The following is an 18,522-nucleotide window of genomic DNA, read 5'->3' as shown; positions in this document are numbered from 1 at the left end:
TAGAGTAGTGTGTTGTGATTCCATTTGGCCCCAGAGTATATTCTTTTGCAAACAGAGCTTGGAATATTTTGGATCCAACAAGTGGAATGACCTTTACAATCATCCAGTACAAAACATCCTGCAGCATATAGGCTTAATATTCAGATAATCCACTGAATTGTGAAGGTGATGAAGGTTGAAGGGGAAGTGAGTTTGTATATTTTGTTTTGGAGACTTACCTCTATCCATGTGTTTGCCAAGATTCCTGCAGATTTACTTTGCTGTCAGGACTGATGACGAAAGGCATTGAAATTATTTCAGGGGAATCAAATTAATCTCTTTGCTTTCATGTGATGACTTGGTAGCCTCTAGGTTTCTTTGCTAGGTCATGGGCTGACCTGGCTTAACACTGTAAGTAGATATTGCTTACCACTCAGTCAATTCATTGCCTATACTTTTTGTTGACTGTTTTCTACTGTATTTAAAATATCCCCTGCCCAAAAACAAACAACCAAACCAAACAAAAAAACACTTGTATAAACTTTTGGCTAAATCTGAAAAGAAGCAAGTATTTCTATGATCAGTAGAAGCGGTCTACTTCTGAATTCTTAACTATGGAATGGTGTTGTAATTGTCTCATTTGATGTTTAGATGGGTAAAACTTGAATGTTTTTAATCAACTAAGTGACATTGAGCGAAGAACTTCTACTGTTTTGTTTTGTTTTTCAAAAGTGGTCCCAATACTATTGATCTTAATGTATCTGAGGAAGTGTTTTCATTTTCTGAGCTCTTTATTTTTTGCTCTGTCATTTCTGGAGAGGTACAACAATATCTCCCAGATAGTTGCTTCTGATTTGTTGTGATTTTTCAAGCCTTGAGGGGTACTCAGTTCCTAGTTTTTAAAATAACAGTACCAGTCAGAGTAAATGCAAACTCTGCAAGCTGACCCGTATCATTCTGCCAAAGCGTAATCTCTCCTGCTGCGATTTTTGCAGTAAATGAGTAGAACTTATTAATGCCATTTTTTCTACATTGGAGGTGAAGTTCACAATTTGTTGTGTTTTAAGTAACAAAATGACAATGTAGTTATCCCTCAGTAGCTGTACTATTTGAGATAGGAAAAATATAGCTGTCCAGTACAGCTTTACAAGCTCTGAGAGCAACACTCTTTATTCAGATCTTGCTTTTAATTAAAGCAGCAAGAAAGACTTGCCTCTTTTCAAGAGGTCTCTGTTTTGTTCTAGAACACACTTCTGCAGCAGCTGGGAGTTGCCCCTTTCTCTGAAGGACCATGGCCTCTCTACATCCACCCTCAAAGTTTGTCGGTGCTCTCACGACTTCTCCTCATTTGGCAGCACAAAGCCAGTGCGCAGGGAGATCCTGATGTCCCAGAGTGCCTTAAAGTTTGGGAAAGGTGAGATAATTTTGTGTTAAGTTGAAAGTCAGTCAGTCATCTCTTATCTCTCTGATTTTTTATTAAGTGAAAATTCCTTGGCACCAGCGTAACAAACACACGTGCGTGTGTTGTCTGAGCACTGGTGGGTATGTGATGCTTGGAGGAGCAGAATGTCAGTCTTCTGTGTGGCTGGAGCTTTTCACCTAAAATGCAGGAAATGAACGAAATCAGTCATCAGAATGAGGATCTAGGTGGATGGAGGCTGAATAACCTACAGTAATGCTGTTTTTAAAAAAGGAAAAACAAATGTCTTATTTCAGCAGACTTTTAGTAGCTCACTTCTCATTTAGCTGACTCAAAGCCATAGTGGACTGCCTTTCCTGTGGACGTGAGTTCGCATCTCTATCTCCTTTTAAATGATTGTTCATATTTTCCATCAAATGTATTTTGCCTCTAATTGAATTTATGCAGGTATTAGAATTTGCATAGTCTCATTCCCATACATAATGTACTCTCCTGTGTTGTGCCAGGGGAGGTTTAGATTAGATGTCAGGAAGAATTTCTTCACAGAAAGGGTGATGAGGCATTGGAACAGGCTGCCCAGGGAAGTGGTGGAGTCGCCATCCCTGGGGGTATTTAAGAGCTCTGTGCATGTGGAGCTTAGGGATGTGGTTCAGTGGTGGATGTGGTAGTGTTGGGTGATGGTTGGACTTGATGATCTTTTGGGTCTGCTGCATCTCAACTGATTGTATGACTCTTAAGTAGAAAAGTCATTCATAAACTTTCTCATTTTCAGGTTTGTGGGCACACTGAAGCAAAATGCCTTGCAGGGGACTCTTCCCAACGATACAGAAGATCTGAATGTTGAACATCTCCAGCTGCTGCTGCTTATTTTTCACAACTTTTCCGAGAGGGGCCGCAGATCTATCATGATGCTCTGTATCCAGACAATTGTGGAACTAACAGCAAACATGGATACCCAGCAAACTTCTGTGCCACTTATTGTGGCTCGTCTATTCTTGGTGTTCGACTACTTGCTCCATCAATATTCCAAGGCCCCCGTTTACTTATTTGAACAGGTATGATTTTGAGATCATGTTCTGAATACGCAGCTGGTCACTAAGCAAAAATCTGTAGCAGGCAATCATTTGGTGTCCTCACAGCCTTTGTGAGTAACTTAGTTTTGGTTCTGTTACCAGCCTTTTATGTTATAACAAATGATTAACTACAGTTGCTGATTCCTAGTTCAGTTAGAGTGTAGATTTCTCATGTAACTGCTGTTCAAAGAAATCCTAAGGACAGGATGGAAGCCCTGCCTTATCTTTCAAAATCATGAGTATTTTGGGTATAGGCACCATTTCAAATACCTTGTACACATCGTTATTGCTTTAGCTTGTCACTGTTTTTTGGCATTGTTCTCATTAATGAGATGCTAGTGTTTTGTGTGTGGCTTTTCCATCTGTTGGAAGCTTGACCATTGATTTAAGCTGCTCATTCTGGAATAAAAGTCATTAGATAGGGTCCAGGGCTTCCCTCAGAAGCTGAGAATGATTGTGTTTTAGCACTGGGGCTGTTTCTATTTTGTTTCTTCTTTTGTTACTGTTGGGGTCTCCTTGCTTAATGATGAAGTTGCAATGTTTTTTTTTTTTCTCTTTTACTTAGGTGCAATATAATTTGCTGACTCCACCCATTGGCTGGGTGAGCGGGTCCCAGGACAATAGCAGACGAACTTCTGTCCCACTCTATCATGGTTTTAAGGAGGTGGAAGAAAACTGGTCTAAACACTGTTCATCAGGTAAGAAGGAAAATGTAAGGAATTTTTTATTCTAAAATTTGCTTTTACAAATAAATGAGAGCCTTTCCTACACCCTGGCCTGGGTACCTTTTCCTGCTTTTGATGGGCATAGTTAAAACAGATTAAGAAAAGCATATAATTATACTTCAATGGTTTTATTAAAGAAAATTATTATTGTCTCTAGGAATATGTTACAAAGTGATTCAAAATAAAGACGATAATACAGTACTGTCAAGCTAAAACTCTCACTGTAAATTTTCTGTACTCTCCTTCCAGACTCAGTTCTACAGCCCAGATTCTACTGCATCCTATCTTTAGAAGCTTCTGAAGATGACCTGAACCGTCTAGATAGCATGGTATGTGGGATTTCTGTAAGCCTTCAGAGGGCAGTGTTGACTTGACAAGTGCCAGGGAAAAGAGACGAGAAGGAAAAACCTGATGAAGCAGCTAGAGCAGAATTTTTTCTCCAAATGGAGAAACATCTAAGAGAAAGATTATTAGAGTTGCTTTGCTTTCCTATCAGTTTGTTCCAAGGTAGTTTTTCCTGGGTTTTGTTTCCTCAATAAGTTTGTTGTCATCGAAGGCTTGCATAATGCATGCTGCATTGGAACCAATGCGTTGGTACCCTGACTGGGAAGAGAAGTACCTGACAGTACCTGACCTGTTAACTTCCTGAAGTTACATTTTGCATAGTTCTGGTCTGTGTGTATTCTGAATTCTTAGAGAAAATCTTGACTCTATATAAATGCAGATGCAAGCAATGATCCTGACTTGTCATCTCGTGCAGGTTTGTGAGGTCCTTTTCTCTAGGACTATGAAGTACGATGAGCTTTACACAGCCCTGACTTCACTACTTGCAGCTGGGTCACAGTTTGATACACTCAGGAGGAAGGAGAACAAAAATGTCACTGCACTGGTAAGACTGTATGCATTGCTGTAATGGTGCCTATATTGAGGAATAACAGGTGTTTAGATTTGCTGTTTAAAACAGGTATTCTTGATAGTGGCTGAAGTAATTGAGAGCTTGAAAATCCCATGTGTAATGGTAGTATTTTTAGTGGTGGTACATCTCTCATGGGTTTTTAGTTCACAACATGTTTCAGATCTACTGTTCCTCCCTGGTAACTCCAATTTTTATGTAATCCTTGTCTTCTCTTACTCTTTGTTGCATACTTTGCTGCAAAATATGGAACGGTGTGTGGATGTGATTTGGCACATCTACAAGAGTCTAGAGTCCCTGATGGGATAATTTCAGTATAATGATTGAAACTGCGATCTTCCATTACTAATTAGTCCAACGGTACTTTTGTTTAGGAAGCCTGTGCACTTCAGTACTACTTCTTGATACTGTGGCGAATTCTAGGGATTTTGCCTCCATCCAAAAACTACATGAATCAGTTGGCTACAAACACACCAGAAATGAGTGAATGTGATATTTTACACACGTTGCGCTGGTCTTCTCGTCTTCGAATCCCATCTTACGTCACATGGATCAAGGTACGGCCTCATCATTGTTGTGGTGCTTTATAATGTTGTTGATAGTAAGAATGTCAGTCTCTTGTTCTTCCATGCTTACTACATGTGGGCTTTGTTGTGCGGGCGTGGTGGTGAGAAATTGGAACTTCTGTCTGCATTTTCTGTAGTATTCTAGCCTAGTAGATGCCAGAGTGTGTTGATTACAGAGCACTTCTAAAGTGTGATAAGTCTTTTTTTTTTTTTTTTGGCATCTATAGGATCACCTTATCAAGCAGGGCATGAAAGCTGACCATGCTGCTTCTCTCATTGAATTGGCCTCCAGCAAGTGCAGTTCAGTGAAATACGATGTAGAAATAGCAGAAGAATACTTTGCTCGTCAGGTAAGCCGATGCGAATGCAAATGTGGACGTGGAACATCTACTTTCATGGAATGATTTGCACTTACAATTCCATTGCTTTGTATTTTAAGATATCTTCTTTCTGTGGCATTGACTGCACAACTATTCTCCAACTGCACGAAGTTCCCAGTTTACAGTCCATTTACACCCTTGATGCTGCAATTTCTAAGATCCAGGTTTCTCTAGATGAGCACTTTTCCAAGCTAGCTGCAGAAACTGATCCACAGAAGTCCTCAGAGATAACCAAGAACCTCCTGCCTGCTACGCTACAGCTTATTGACACCTATGCTACATTTACAAGGTACAACCTTAGCATCTCCAACAGAAATACAAGTTTCTTATGTGCATGGGGCTTTTCATTTTATTTGTTGTTTTTGTAGAGAGGTGGTTTGAAGTCCTTTAGAGTGTCCATTGTTTTTAAAAGGAGAAAAAGAGAAGCTTCACAAGCTATAACATGGAGTTTCTTATTTCTAAGTAGACTTCTTGTCTGATCACCCAAAACTTTCTTGCAAGTTTGCAAAAACAGTTTTTCTCTGAAGATGAAACCTCTTCTTACCACTTTCTAGGATAGTGCTGCTTAAGGTTATTTCACTGACATACTATTGAGACTGTCAGAGAGACCATCGAGGCTTTGTGTGTGTGTGTGTCTGTGTGTTAATTCTTAGATTAGGAGTTTGAAGTCTTCTAAACTCTCATTAGCCCCTATGTAGAAGAAAGCAAAAGTAAATCAGCTTTTTTCTTTTGAGCAGATACTTTTCCTGGTAAGCAGCTTAGAGGAGATAAAAGCCCAAAACACTTAGTGGTATCACATGAAGTATGGGGTAGAACTTCAGAAGTTTGCTTTATGTGTCACCGTATTGATACGTTTAGTTAAGAAATACAGAACTGCTTCCTGAAATGAATCCTTTCCCTCATGAATGCAGATCTTACTTGCTACGTAGCCTCTCTGAAGAAGGCTCCAGTGAGAACAAACCTTCTGAAGAGAAGCTGCGAGGTTATGCTGCTGTCCTGGCCATTGCATCCAGCCGTTCCAAGTCTAATACCTTAGGTGAGTGTCCTGGATAGTTCAAATTTCCTTGTGTGTTTGTGGGTGAAGCTCTCTACAGTGCTGCCAACATTCAGTTTCAGAGCTGTATGCTGGCTAATGCATTCTTTTTTCTTCACCACCTTGTTCAGATAGTGTATTAACCTGTCAGCAGCCGACTGGGAAGTGTTTTCTTTTTAGTGTTGTAAAAGCTGAAAAAGAGGGGCAAGCCTTGGAAAGTAATATGTGGGCTTCTCTGGCTTGTTAAAATGGTTTTTATAACCATGTTGGTGCTCCAGTGGAATGGCATGACATACTGTGAAATGCTGGTATTTTGAAGACTGCTGTGAATTCGTATTTTTGCTATGTTTCCTGTTGTTTTAATAAGGTGAAAGTAACTGGAAAGCTGATGCAAACTTCAGGGATAATTTTAGCTTGTAGAAAAGCATGAAAGTAGCCCTCAGCGGAGTTACAGCTCAAACTTAGCTAGAATTGTGTCTTACTTAAATCATGATCTAGTTTTAAACAGTGATGTAAAATCATTCTCTTTCTTCAGTAGGACCCGTGACTCACTGGCTTATGATTCTGTATTGATTGCAGGTCCAACGCTTGTTCAGAATTTGCCATCAGCTGTGCAGACTTTATGTGAAACATGGAACAACATTCATACCAATGAGTTTCCAAACATTGGCTCATGGGTGAGTCCAGCCTTGTGGATTGATCTGACATAATCTCAACTATGTAAATTGCAGGGAATGATGGGTAGTTTGTCTTTCTGCTAAACAATTCTGATATTTTTGTGTATGTATCTGTCTCAATCCTTAGCGCAATGCCTTTGCGAATGACACAATCCCTGCAGAAAGCTACATCAGTGCAGTTCAGGCTGCCCACCTTGGTACTCTCTGCAGCCAAAGTCTACCTCTTGCAGCTTCCCTAAAACACACCCTTCTCTCTCTGGTCAGACTTACTGGGGATCTCATTGTGTAAGTGATGTTTTTCATATTACGTTCTTGCTGTATAGGTCTGTCTGCTGCTCTGAATGTCTGTCTTCATCAGACTGGTTGGAACACTTACTGAATTGGATATGTATTTTGAACTAAGCCTTAAGTATACAATTCTAAATGAATGAAAAATAGCCTTTCTCTCTTGATGGGATATCCCTAAAACATAGGGTCTCTGATAGAAACATTTAGCCCTTCCGTTGAAGGAGAACTTGAAGAAACTGGGGTATAAGTTGAGGCAATATGGATCTAATTTGATTGTGTGTTATCATTCAGTTGTGCAATCTTTTCAAAGCATAAGAAGGAAGTGAAGTGAAAGAATTATTTTTTTCATAGGGATTTAACACAAAGATGGTCTCAGACAAAGTAGTTGTAAACACTGCAGACAGATCCAAAAGCCCTAATAAGTGATAATGTGACTGTCTAGGAGAGTGCTGTAGGTGTATGTATATGTGCAAAAATAATGTGTAGGTTTTTCCAAATGAGAACCATATTTCAGAGGGGAAAATAGCTGTGCCCACTGTATTTATCCCTGCTTTCTGAGAAGAGTTTTTGTCACATACTTCCATCCAGACTTACAGTTTACTGGTGTGACTTAAGATTTACGCAGTAAAGACGTTTCTATATTTTACCATATAGATAATTAAATTGTTTTCTTTTCAAGCTGGTCAGATGATTTGAACCCACCACAAGTGATTCATTCCCTGTTGCCCCTCCTTTTGGAGGCCAGCACAGAGAGTGTGGCAGAAATAAGCAGCAACTCTCTAGAAAGGATCTTGGGTCCTGCAGAGTCAGATGAATTCCTGGCACGTGTTTATGAGAAATTGATCACAGGATGCTATAACATACTGGCGCATCACTCTGATCCAAACAGGTAATGGACTGTGTGGCTTGTTGTTGTTTCCTGAGCAGCGCAACAGAAATGCAAAAAAATCAGCTTTGTTTTTTTTATCTGTTGAAGGCTATGATACTTGTTGACTGAAAATGTAAGACACTTCATTCACTTCACCAGAATTTTCAGCGTTGTGGTTTAGGCAGCATGGATTTTAATCATCTCTTCTAACTCTGGATAGATCATATATATGGATAGCTTTTTTACTTAGGCAAATAGAAAATTATGTAAATACAAGCACAAAATCAGATGTGCTGTGACCTATCTTGCTTTATATTCCTTTGCCTCTATTCTTGTTGTTTATATGGCTAATGCCTGCTTTATCATAGTGAACTAGCCTGATTATGCTTCCTACCCCTTACTTGCTGTGTATATAGAGAATAAGCTTGATGTGCAAATGTTGATTCTACCCATCTGAAACATAAAACTATTAGATGTGATGATACTGCATCTTTCTACCACTCATTCTCTCCGGATGGGAGGTATTCAGAAGATCTACTGTGCCTTCTGGTAGAGGACATAAAAGTAATTGGATTTTACTTGCAATATGTGTTGTGGAGTGGGGAAGAGCACAGTAGAGAACAGGTGCAGTGACACTAAGAGACAAAATATGGAAAGAGCAGCAATTTAGAGGCATTCGTACTGTGAGGTGTTTGAAAGGGCTGTATTATTCTAGGTTTCTAACTGTAACTTGCCTACAGTGTGTGCCACGTTTTTTCTGATCATTTGTTAGATTTGTTGGACTTAATGCGATGTTTGTTAATCAATTGTTTTTCTCCTGTCTCTTGGAAGGAGAACTTCTTTTAGCTAGTGAAAGGTTTGTAAGAATTGTTTTAGCAAAATTGTTCATGTATTGTCTCAGAATTATTGAAATTGTGCTTATATATTCTTATTTCACCGTGTCTTTTGATCTTCAGTGGCCTGGATGAGTCCATCTTGGAGGAATGCTTGCAGCATCTGGAGAAACAGCTGGAGAGTAGCCAAGCCCGAAAAGCCATGGAGGAATTCTTTTCAGAAAGGTAAAATTATCTTGAAAGTTATAGGGCAAGCACTTTCTCTTCCCTTTTCTCTTAGCTTGTCACCATTGACTCATTAGGAATATTAATATCTTTGTACAGCACAATGCAGACTGTATAGGGATAGTATATCCTTCAAGCAATGCAGGAATTTGAAAAGACTTTCTGTGTGGGAGAGCACCTAGATCTTTGTTATTCCAAGTAAAATATTCAGCAAATCCTTGTAGTGATAAGCAGTGGGGGATCTTGTGAGAGGAAAGGCATTGGAAGGAGATTTTTGAGAGATCATGAATCATAGAATGGCCTGGGTTGGCAGGGACCTCAAAGATCATCTAGTTCCAATTCCCCTGCCACAGGCAGGGATGCCACTCACTAGATCTGGCCTGTAAGATGGTACAGTTCAACTTGCAAAATCCCAGGTTTTCTCAGGCATTGGCCCAGCTTAGAATTACGAAAGGTAATTATGATGGAAACAAAGCAACAAAGCAATTTCTGTGGCTTGGCTGCTGAGCAGTGTTAGTACAGACAGTTACCAGTCTTAAATGTGAGGACACATATAATGAAACTGAAGTGGGAAAAAAATGGAATGGGTGCTCTTTTACAAAGCTGACTTATTTTCTCCTTCGTCATACAGTGGAGAATTGGTCCAGATCATGATGGCAACAGCCAATGAAAACCTCTCAGCGAAGTTTTGCAACAGGGTACTGAAATTCTTCACCAAACTCTTCCAGCTAAGTAAGTGATTGTGTTGAGTTTCCCTGTTATGCCTTTGTCCACTTACTACTGTTCTTGTATTAGAGAGACTACAATAGGAAAATGCTTGAAAGAAAAGCTCTAAAAGGAAGTGGAATGACATCTTCATGCATAATAGTTTCCTATGATTTCTGTATGTTGCTCATTCTTTTCTCACTTCCTCTCTTAAGCTGCACATTTAATTGGCCATTTTTTCTTTCAATATTGGTAACAGCTAACTTTAGCATTAGAGAGAGATTTAAGTCTAAGGAGAAGTTGGTAGGTGAGCATTTTGTGCTCGTGTTCCTATAATGCCTGTCAGGAAATAAGTACTGCATCCTGAAGAACTGATATTTGCTTGTTATAGCTGATTACCTTTCATAAGTAGGAGAGAAGACAGCTGCTTTGCAATTGGGTCCCGGTTCCAAGGAAATGTTTTCTGTGACTGGGATCAGTTAAAAAGAGAAAGCCATCTTCAAACATGTTGTTCGTCACTCACTAGTAATTTTCTCCATCAGCTGAGAAGAGTCCTAACCCCAGCCTGTTGCGACTTTGTGGCTCTTTGGCTCAGCTGGCTTGTGTGGAGCCTGTGCGTCTCCAGGCCTGGTTAACCAGGATGACCATGTCCCCACCCAAAGATTCAGATCAACTGGACATTGTTCAGGAGAACAGGCAACTGCTGCAACTCTTGACAACTTACATCGTTAGGGAAAACAGGTGAAGTACACCTTCGTCATTGCTTTCCTGCACTGTTCCTTTGTTTTACTCTCTAGATGTGCAAATTAATTGAGTTGCTGATGGCTTCCTGTTGACAGCTTTCAAATAAAATGGTGGAGGAATGGCTGTTTCCCATGAAGGGATTGCTGAGTCAATGCTCTTGCAGTGTAGGCCTTAGCTGTACTTCCAGTGGGTGATGTGCAGCATCTGAAAGTTTCTTCTTTTTGATTAGCCAAGTTGGAGAAGGCGTGTGCACTGTTCTGCTGAGTACTCTCATACCAATGGCAACGGAAATGTTGGCCAATGGTGATGGCACAGGCTTTCCTGAACTGATGGTTGTGATGGCAACTTTGGCCAGTGCAGGACAAGGCGCGGGACACCTCCAGCTTCATGGTGCTGCTGTTGATTGGCTAGGCAGATGGTAAGTACAAATGGTATACTGCTGTTCATTCAGTTACATCAATTAAAAATGACTTCTCTGATTATTGGTGGACAGAAGTGCATGTTTACTGATACATGCTTATTTTGTAATTTATTATTTGTTATTTGGAGGAATACAGAGTGTCTGAGATGGTGGGTGGGACATGAACTAGCCTAAGAACAACCATGTGATTTCTTTGTCTTTTCCACTCTTGATGGTTTAAGTAATTACTGCATTGATACATTTTCTGTTGCTGATCTAGAGCAAGCTAAATGGTAGGAGCTGTTAGTGGGAACTGAGTTTATACTTCCCAAAGACAGTAGCAATGATCTTCTCTGCTGTCTTGTGTTACAGCAAGAAATACCTGTCTCAAAAGAATGTGGTAGAAAAAATGAATGCCAACGTCATGCAGGGGAAGGTAAGACACATGGCTGTTGTTTAATTAGCAGGAATAAATCTTAGGCAGCAGCTTTATCAGCTGTCTTGTTTTGATTGCAGTGAGAATTTGATAACAAAATGGTCAGGAATGTGTGTGTTATGTTTTCCTGCCTTATAGCAGCTATAATGGGATATAAGCATTGCCTCTCATTTTCATATGTCTCTAATTCATAGCATGTAACTATCCTGGAGTGTACATGCCATATCGTTTCTTACTTGGCTGATGTCACTAATGCACTGAGCCAGACCAGTGGCCAAGGACCAAGTCATCTTTCTGTTGATGGTGAAGAACGGGCAATTGAGGTGGATTCAGACTGGGTGGAAGAGTTGGCAGTGGAGGAGGAGGACTCTCAAGCCGAAGATTCGGTAGGTGGTAGTCAACAGTTAATACTGCAAATGAGATGAAGATTTATGTTGCATCTTCCAGATCGGAATTGTTTGTTATAGATTGAGAGTTTTTTACTTATTCCTAATGTGAGACAGAGTGAAGAACCTTAGTCTCAAATCTGGAAGAGAATATCTGTTGTTTGTGTTTAGATATGACTATGTGATGTTAAAAGGTGTTTATAGAAAACGGAGAGGAAGAAATGGAGTGAGATGAGTTTGTTCTAGCCTATTTGTTGTTCAGTTAGTAGCTTTTGTATTAGTACACATCTTAGATTAGGCTTTTAAGTACTGTTGGGTGAAAAGAAAGCTGTTAACTCATTTTTGAAATTTTGTCATCCCAAAATATTATTTTGTCACTGTTCTGTTTCTCAGTTTACTCTTTCTAGTTCCTGTAAAGCGTCACCATCTCCTCTTTCTGTGTGGTTTGATACCAGTTGCATTACTTTAGCTAGGTGGTGCTAAAACTCACTGTTCTTAAAATGCACATGTAACATATGAGGAATGTATTCTGTACCATGAGCCTTTACTGAAGCTGTGCAGTTCTAAGACCTTACTAAAACATCTTTCTTCTTAACAGGATGAAGATTCTCTTTGTAATAAGCTCTGTACCTTCACCATTACGCAGAAAGAATTCATGAATCAACATTGGTAAGAATCTCTCCAAACTCATGGTCAGAATTTCACCCTGATATTTCCGACCATTGAGAAGAAAACAGTGCAGTCTGTAGAGGCTTCCTGAAGCACTGTCTTTAATAACTCACCTGACTTCTTTTGTGCAGGTATCACTGTCACACTTGCAAGATGGTTGATGGGGTTGGCGTTTGCACAGTTTGTGCTAAAGTTTGTCATAAGGATCATGAGATTTCTTATGCCAAATACGGATCATTCTTCTGTGACTGTGGAGCAAAGGAAGATGGTAGTTGCCTGGTAAAGTGTCTTGATGTCAAAATTCAAGTTGTGATGTCAAATTTCAAGCTGTGTATTCCTGTGGTATTTCAAGTCTTTTGCAGAGGTTTATGTTCTGCAGTAAGTTTTGTCGTGATAAGAGTACTAAGATCTGAAGGCTCTGGCTTTACAATGAAGCCTCCTAATACACAGTTTGTCTTGTGATTTTTTTTTTTTTTTGCACCAAATAACTAAATAAGTGCATTGGCAAATCTCTGTCCTAGTGGCGACTGGGATTCTACCTCCTGATACAGCATTTGCAAGTTAGCTTAAGCTACACAGCTGTCAGATACTACCTTTCCCACATTTTCCCCTAAAAACAAAGAAATTTTATATTAAATGTGAAAGCTTTTCATATACTTGGGTGGAGAGTGGCATACTGGCAACTATTTTCATTTTTTAAAAAATGCATTGTAAGAGAATTTAATTCTCTTTCCTTGAAATTGCATGAATCTTGTTGCCATTGAAATCTATTCTCGTTCTGTAAGTGATGAATTTGAGTCTGGTTTGACCTTTTAACATTTGTGTCATCTGCAGGCTTTGGTGAAGAGAACCCCCAGCAGTGGTATGAGCTCTACCATGAAGGAATCTGCCTTCCAGAGCGAGCCTAGAGTGCCTGAGAGCGTCATTCGACATGCAAGCACCTCTCCTGCAGAGAAAGCCAAGGTCACCATCAGTGAGGGGAAGGGCCCTGATGAAGAAAAACCCAAGAAGAGCAGCCTGTGTAGAAATGTTGAGGGCTGTCGAGAGGAATTGCAGTCCCAGGTATAATTATCAGCTAGCTGTTAAAAGGTTCATGGTTTATGTTGAGGATCTCAGACGGACTGTGGTGGTTATCAGTCATGGTACTTGATTTTTGGGATCTTCTTCCTGACAGTAAGGATCATAGAGGCAGCTTCAGGTTTTGAAAACTTGTTGAAATGCAGATCTTCTGAGGACCCAGCAGGAGCATCTTGAGCCTCACTTGTGATATTTGTTTCTTGTAGGCCAACTTCTCCTTCGCTCCTTTGGTGCTGGAGATGTTGAATTTCTTAATGGATGCCATTCAGATAAACTTCCAGCAAGCCTCAGCTATGGGGAGCAGCAGTCGTGCCCAGCAGGCTCTCAATGAGCTGCATACATTGGACAAGTCAGTAGAAATGACAGATCAGTTGATGGTATGATACTAAAGGGGCTATTATTATCAGTAATTAGATTACGGGTAGATTTTAAGCAGAAAAAGTCAGTGATGCACTTTCTTATGCTTTGTCTGCTACTAATGGCTCAGGTCCCAACTCTTGGCTCCCAAGAAGGTGCATTTGAGAATGTCCGTATGAACTACAGTGGTGATCAGGGCCAGACGATCCGGCAGCTGATCAGTGCTCATGTGCTAAGACGGGTGGCGATGTGTGTGCTGTCATCCCCACATGGACGTCGGCAGCACCTGGCTGTGAGTCATGAAAAGGGCAAGGTGAGTTCTTTCATTCTGTAAGGACTCTCTAACTGTGGGGTTGTAAAGGAAAATGAAATAGCCTTAGAACACTGAACAACAAATTGTGATTTGGGCCACCTGTCCTCAAATCTGGTTCTTCTGTCAAGTACTGTATGGCTTAAAATAACCTCTAATTTTTCAGAGAAAAGAATTTTTGCAGCAGAAGTGGTGAAAACAGTAAGGACACAGTCATAGAGATGAAATAGAAATGACGTTTTCTCCCAAATCCTAAAGTTGGGTAACTAAGCTCATTTTGTTTTGCAGATTACAGTCCTTCAGCTCTCAGCTCTGCTGAAACAAGCAGACTCCAGCAAAAGGAAATTGACACTCACGCGCCTTGCTTCTGCACCTGTTCCTTTTACTGTACTGAGTCTAACTGGAAATCCCTGCAAGGAGGACTACTTAGCTGTGTGTGGACTGAAAGTAAGTGTCTCACTAACCCTTTTCTAGGCCCTTGGAAACATCATCTCAAAACCGTATGTATTTTTTTCTTTTAAGGAGCTAGCTCAGAGCCAAGTCCAAAGGTCTGTCACTAATTCTAGCTCATGAATCACTTCTTTACTAGATATGTGAAGTAAAAGAAATGGTATGTCTATGAATTATGCTGTAAATGGGACAATGCCTCAAAATAATACTTCTTAGTGTTTTTAGGTCAAACTTGAAGACAGGAGTCAAGAGTGCCTTAGTCTGTAACAACAAGTATTTTGTAGCAAAGACCCCTTTTTTGGTATTCTCCCAAATTTGGATTCAGCTTTCACAGTGTAGAATCCACAGATTTCTTCTTTATCTAAGAAACATCTGGACTAGACCTTTTTTTTTTTTTTTTCTTACTGACTTCAGTGTCACTCATGTTAAGTGCAGGAATTTGAAATTCCTACTATATGAATCATTATTGAAGCTGAGAGGAATGCCAGCTTTTAACTCTGTTCTTGGCTTGATAGGGATACAAGTATTTTGTTCCAATATTTGACCTAATCTAATACTACTATTTTCATTACTCCAGGACTGCCACGTGTTAACATTCAGCAGCTCTGGATCAGTCTCTGACCATTTGGTACTTCATCCCCAACTAGCTACAGGAAACTTCATCATTAAAGCTGTGTGGCTGCCAGGATCTCAAACAGAGCTTGCTATTGTGACTGCAGACTTTGTGAAGGTATGTTTGGCCATAACCTACTCATGAGTTGTGGTTGTCTTCTTTCAGGCATTACATTCTGGGTCTCTTGATGAGTTGTATGTAGAAGAAGGTGGTATTCTTAGAAAGAAATTAAAGATGTAAATTTGTGGTGTTTGGCTAGCGTAAGAAAAGGCAGAGACAAAGAACGCAGAGAAAAAAAAAAGAACTATAATCTGTAATATAATAATTTCCTTTCTCAACTTTTATCCATTTGAACTGTGGGAAAAAAAAAAAAAAGTTTAATATCCTATCAGTTAACTCTTTTCTTGATTTCTCCCCACAGATTTATGATCTCTCTGTGGATGCCTTGAGCCCAACGTTCTATTTCCTCCTACCCAGTTCCAAAATCAGGGACGTCACTTTCCTCTTCAATGAGGAGGGAAAGAACATAATAGTGATCATGTCCTCTGCTGGGTACATCTATACACAGCTCATGGAAGAGGCAAGCAGTGCCCAGCATGGACCATTCTACGTCACCAATGTGCTTGAAGTTAATCATGAGGACCTAAAGGTACTGGTGACTTCTCTTTCTTGTAGTATAGGAAATGTGTCTTTATTAGTCTTACAGTTGGAGGCAGAAGTGTTTTTTTTTTTCTTTTTTTGAAGTTCCCTCATCTAGATCAATGAGCTTGGCATTCCTTTAAGAGAAATACCCTTGCAGTGAAAGGGAGTGGGGTTAAAAATGAACCCCCTTGATCCTTTCATCTAGGAAATGAAGCGTGTTTTTCTGTGCCTGGCTGTGAAGTTACGCCCAGCAGGGTATCTCAGCACGGAGATGCCTTTGGAGCAGTGCTGTTCTCTGCCTGAGGCTCTCCAGGGGTGCAGTAACCAGAATGGATAAAGTTACTGACTGTTGCTGAAGCTGTAGAGATGGAGTGAGACTTTGTATCTCGCCCATAGCTGGTTTATAGCAGCTCTGTAGTCTTGGGGCATGCCAAGTTACAGGTGACTTTTAAAATCCATCCACGTTTTACTCAGTGCTTTTCCCCGAGCCTGCTCCGAAACAGGGAAATAGATGAGAAGAAGGCCCACAGGAAAGCTCTTTTTATGAGCTGGGAACATGGGGAGCGCTCCATGTGAGATTGTCATACAACATTCAAGCACACAGATGTGGTAGCTGAGGGCTCTAACTACAGCCTACAGGTATGCAATCTCAGTATCCCATTCAAAAGCCTTTGAAGTATCTGATAGATGAGTTCACTACAGAATTTAGCTTCAAAAATTGTCATCTTGGGCTGTTCTCTCTTACCAGTGGGGAGAGGGCTTTTGGAATAATTTGATCAGTTGAGAAACTTAAAAGCCTGACTGCTTGAGAGTGTTTTGGAGGATGCATATTTATCTTAAATGTTGTTATTTCTCTCTGATCCTACAGGACAGTAATGGCCAGGTAGCCGGAGGTGGTGTGTCAGTGTATTACTCCCATGTCCTACAGATGTTGTTCTTCAGTTATTGTCAAGGCAAATCCTTTGCAGCCACCATCAGCCGGGCCAGTCTGGAAGTGCAGAGGCTATTCCCAATTAACATAAAGAGGTGAGACTCGGATGCAAGGCTCCCCTGAGGTTTTCCTATCTGGTAATAAATAGTAATAAATATTGCTAATTGACAACCCAGTTTCAGATGGCCAAAGCCTGTGGTGAAGTTCCTCTTTGAGTGATGTTTTCTTGTTAATTTGCATGTTGCTCTTGGCCTAGTATCGGATGATTTGAAACCAGAGCTCAATCTTTCAGCAGTGGGATGTGTATGCATCTCTTCCCACTAGGATTTCACAGCAGAAAGGTGGCTTCCGAGCAGCCATGCTGCACTGTGTGGAGCTGCGACTCATGCGGCAGCTGGAACCGATGGGATTACCCTCCCTCGCGGAGGCTGCAAAGCAGGAAGCCTTTGTTTCCTTTCGGCACCAGTACTGCAGTGGACCTTGTGCACTGTGCATACTAAGGCTTATTTGCAGGCTCCCTTGCAGGAAACCAATCTCTTTTTTCTTGCCACATTCATAACATAACACGTCCTGTCATCTACTCTGATAACCTGAGCTGGGCATTTCCGCCACAGATTCCTCGCTAGCGTGACACAAAGCCACTATCTTGAGTGGGCCCCATGGAAGGGACACGTTCCATGAGCTTTCTGGCCCCAGTCGAGCTTGGCTTAGTGTTTATCAACTTTTTTTTTTTCCCAGTAAACAAAGTCACAAAGATTCTACTACATTGGTCTTTGTTTAGGGCTGCTGGGTGTGCTGAAACATGGAACAGTGTCCATGGAACTGTGTGTTCACCTGGATTTTAACCTGTGTGCCAGACTGTGCTAGAATGTAGCAACGTGGTCTGTTGGTACCCCTAATAATAACCTGATAACAGGAGCACATGCTTTAAAAAGATAGCTGAAAGCCATTTTAAAATTACATTCTTGGCTTTGGGTATAAAATATTACCAGGTAAGTGTCTTACCTTGAGTTTTCAGGGCTTCCTTGAGAGATCAGGGCCATGTATGGGAATGCTTGTGCCTTTTGCCTACTTGACACTTTTTCCATGTTTCTCACCTATAAACTGGGTACCTGTGTTCCTAGTTGTTCAGTGATTTGAATTTCTACTGTGGAAGAAGCTTTAACTGATTTAGTGGTGGTGGGTTTTTGTGTGTTTTCACTTGTTGCTTCTTAAATCAGTGTCTTTTTGCCCTTCATCTCTTGCAGTTCAAATGGTGGGAGTAAGACTTCACCAGCATTGTGTCAGTGGTCTGAAGTCATGAACCACCCTGGCTTGGTGTGCTGTGTTCAGCAAACCACAGGTGTTCCACTGGTGGTTATGGTGAAGCCAGATACCTTTCTTATCCAGGAGATTAAAACCTTGCCAGCCAAAGCAAAGGTTTGTTGTACTTCCCCTTCTTTTTGGTCCTTCAGATGTAGTCTCTTCTTGTTCCAATAACAAGATCTCTGGACTTTTTAATGCAAAGAACAGCAGTTGTCAGGTCCCTTCCTTGACTTGCATTGCCTACTTTTGCAGATTCAGGACATGGTGGCCATCCGTCACACAGCCTGCAATGAGCAGCAGAGGACGACTATGATCCTCCTGTGCGAAGATGGCAGCTTGAGGATCTACATGGCAAATGTAGAGAATACCTCCTACTGGCTGCAGCCCTCTCTCCAGCCTAGCAGTGTCATCAGCATCATGAAGCCAGTTCGCAAGCGCAAGGCAGCTGCAATTAGTAAGGGACTTCTCATGTATCTCATGTAAGCTAGCAGTAGCAAATACAGATGTGAAGATTGAT

At 40.7% G+C, this 18,522-nt stretch overlaps 1 protein-coding gene across 3 annotated transcripts in view; it reads left to right on the top strand.

Annotated features, from left to right (window-relative positions):
* UBR4 (ubiquitin protein ligase E3 component n-recognin 4) overlaps positions 1-18,522 on the top strand; it is a 77,121-nt gene that overhangs the window by 11,676 nt on the left and 46,923 nt on the right. For all 3 annotated transcript variants that reach the window (XM_084300089.1, XM_084300088.1, XM_084300087.1), the window contains exons 18-46: positions 1,224-1,393; positions 2,172-2,454; positions 3,038-3,170; positions 3,447-3,526; positions 3,958-4,086; positions 4,485-4,667; positions 4,904-5,026; positions 5,116-5,345; positions 5,968-6,092; positions 6,669-6,766; positions 6,894-7,051; positions 7,734-7,943; positions 8,879-8,980; positions 9,612-9,712; positions 10,228-10,426; positions 10,659-10,847; positions 11,202-11,265; positions 11,460-11,651; positions 12,250-12,320; positions 12,452-12,599; positions 13,155-13,382; positions 13,604-13,774; positions 13,885-14,067; positions 14,353-14,511; positions 15,092-15,244; positions 15,549-15,776; positions 16,638-16,795; positions 17,948-18,119; positions 18,258-18,459. In XM_084300089.1, the coding sequence (XP_084156215.1) occupies positions 1,224-1,393; positions 2,172-2,454; positions 3,038-3,170; positions 3,447-3,526; positions 3,958-4,086; positions 4,485-4,667; positions 4,904-5,026; positions 5,116-5,345; positions 5,968-6,092; positions 6,669-6,766; positions 6,894-7,051; positions 7,734-7,943; positions 8,879-8,980; positions 9,612-9,712; positions 10,228-10,426; positions 10,659-10,847; positions 11,202-11,265; positions 11,460-11,651; positions 12,250-12,320; positions 12,452-12,599; positions 13,155-13,382; positions 13,604-13,774; positions 13,885-14,067; positions 14,353-14,511; positions 15,092-15,244; positions 15,549-15,776; positions 16,638-16,795; positions 17,948-18,119; positions 18,258-18,459 (4,642 nt within the window). The remainder of the gene's footprint in view (positions 1-1,223; positions 1,394-2,171; positions 2,455-3,037; positions 3,171-3,446; positions 3,527-3,957; positions 4,087-4,484; positions 4,668-4,903; positions 5,027-5,115; positions 5,346-5,967; positions 6,093-6,668; positions 6,767-6,893; positions 7,052-7,733; positions 7,944-8,878; positions 8,981-9,611; positions 9,713-10,227; positions 10,427-10,658; positions 10,848-11,201; positions 11,266-11,459; positions 11,652-12,249; positions 12,321-12,451; positions 12,600-13,154; positions 13,383-13,603; positions 13,775-13,884; positions 14,068-14,352; positions 14,512-15,091; positions 15,245-15,548; positions 15,777-16,637; positions 16,796-17,947; positions 18,120-18,257; positions 18,460-18,522) is intronic.

Source organism: Netta rufina (assembly GCF_964035555.1).
Source record: "Netta rufina genome assembly, chromosome: 22".
Taxonomy (NCBI): domain Eukaryota; kingdom Metazoa; phylum Chordata; class Aves; order Anseriformes; family Anatidae; genus Netta; species Netta rufina.
This window is presented reverse-complemented; position numbering and strand designations above follow the sequence as displayed.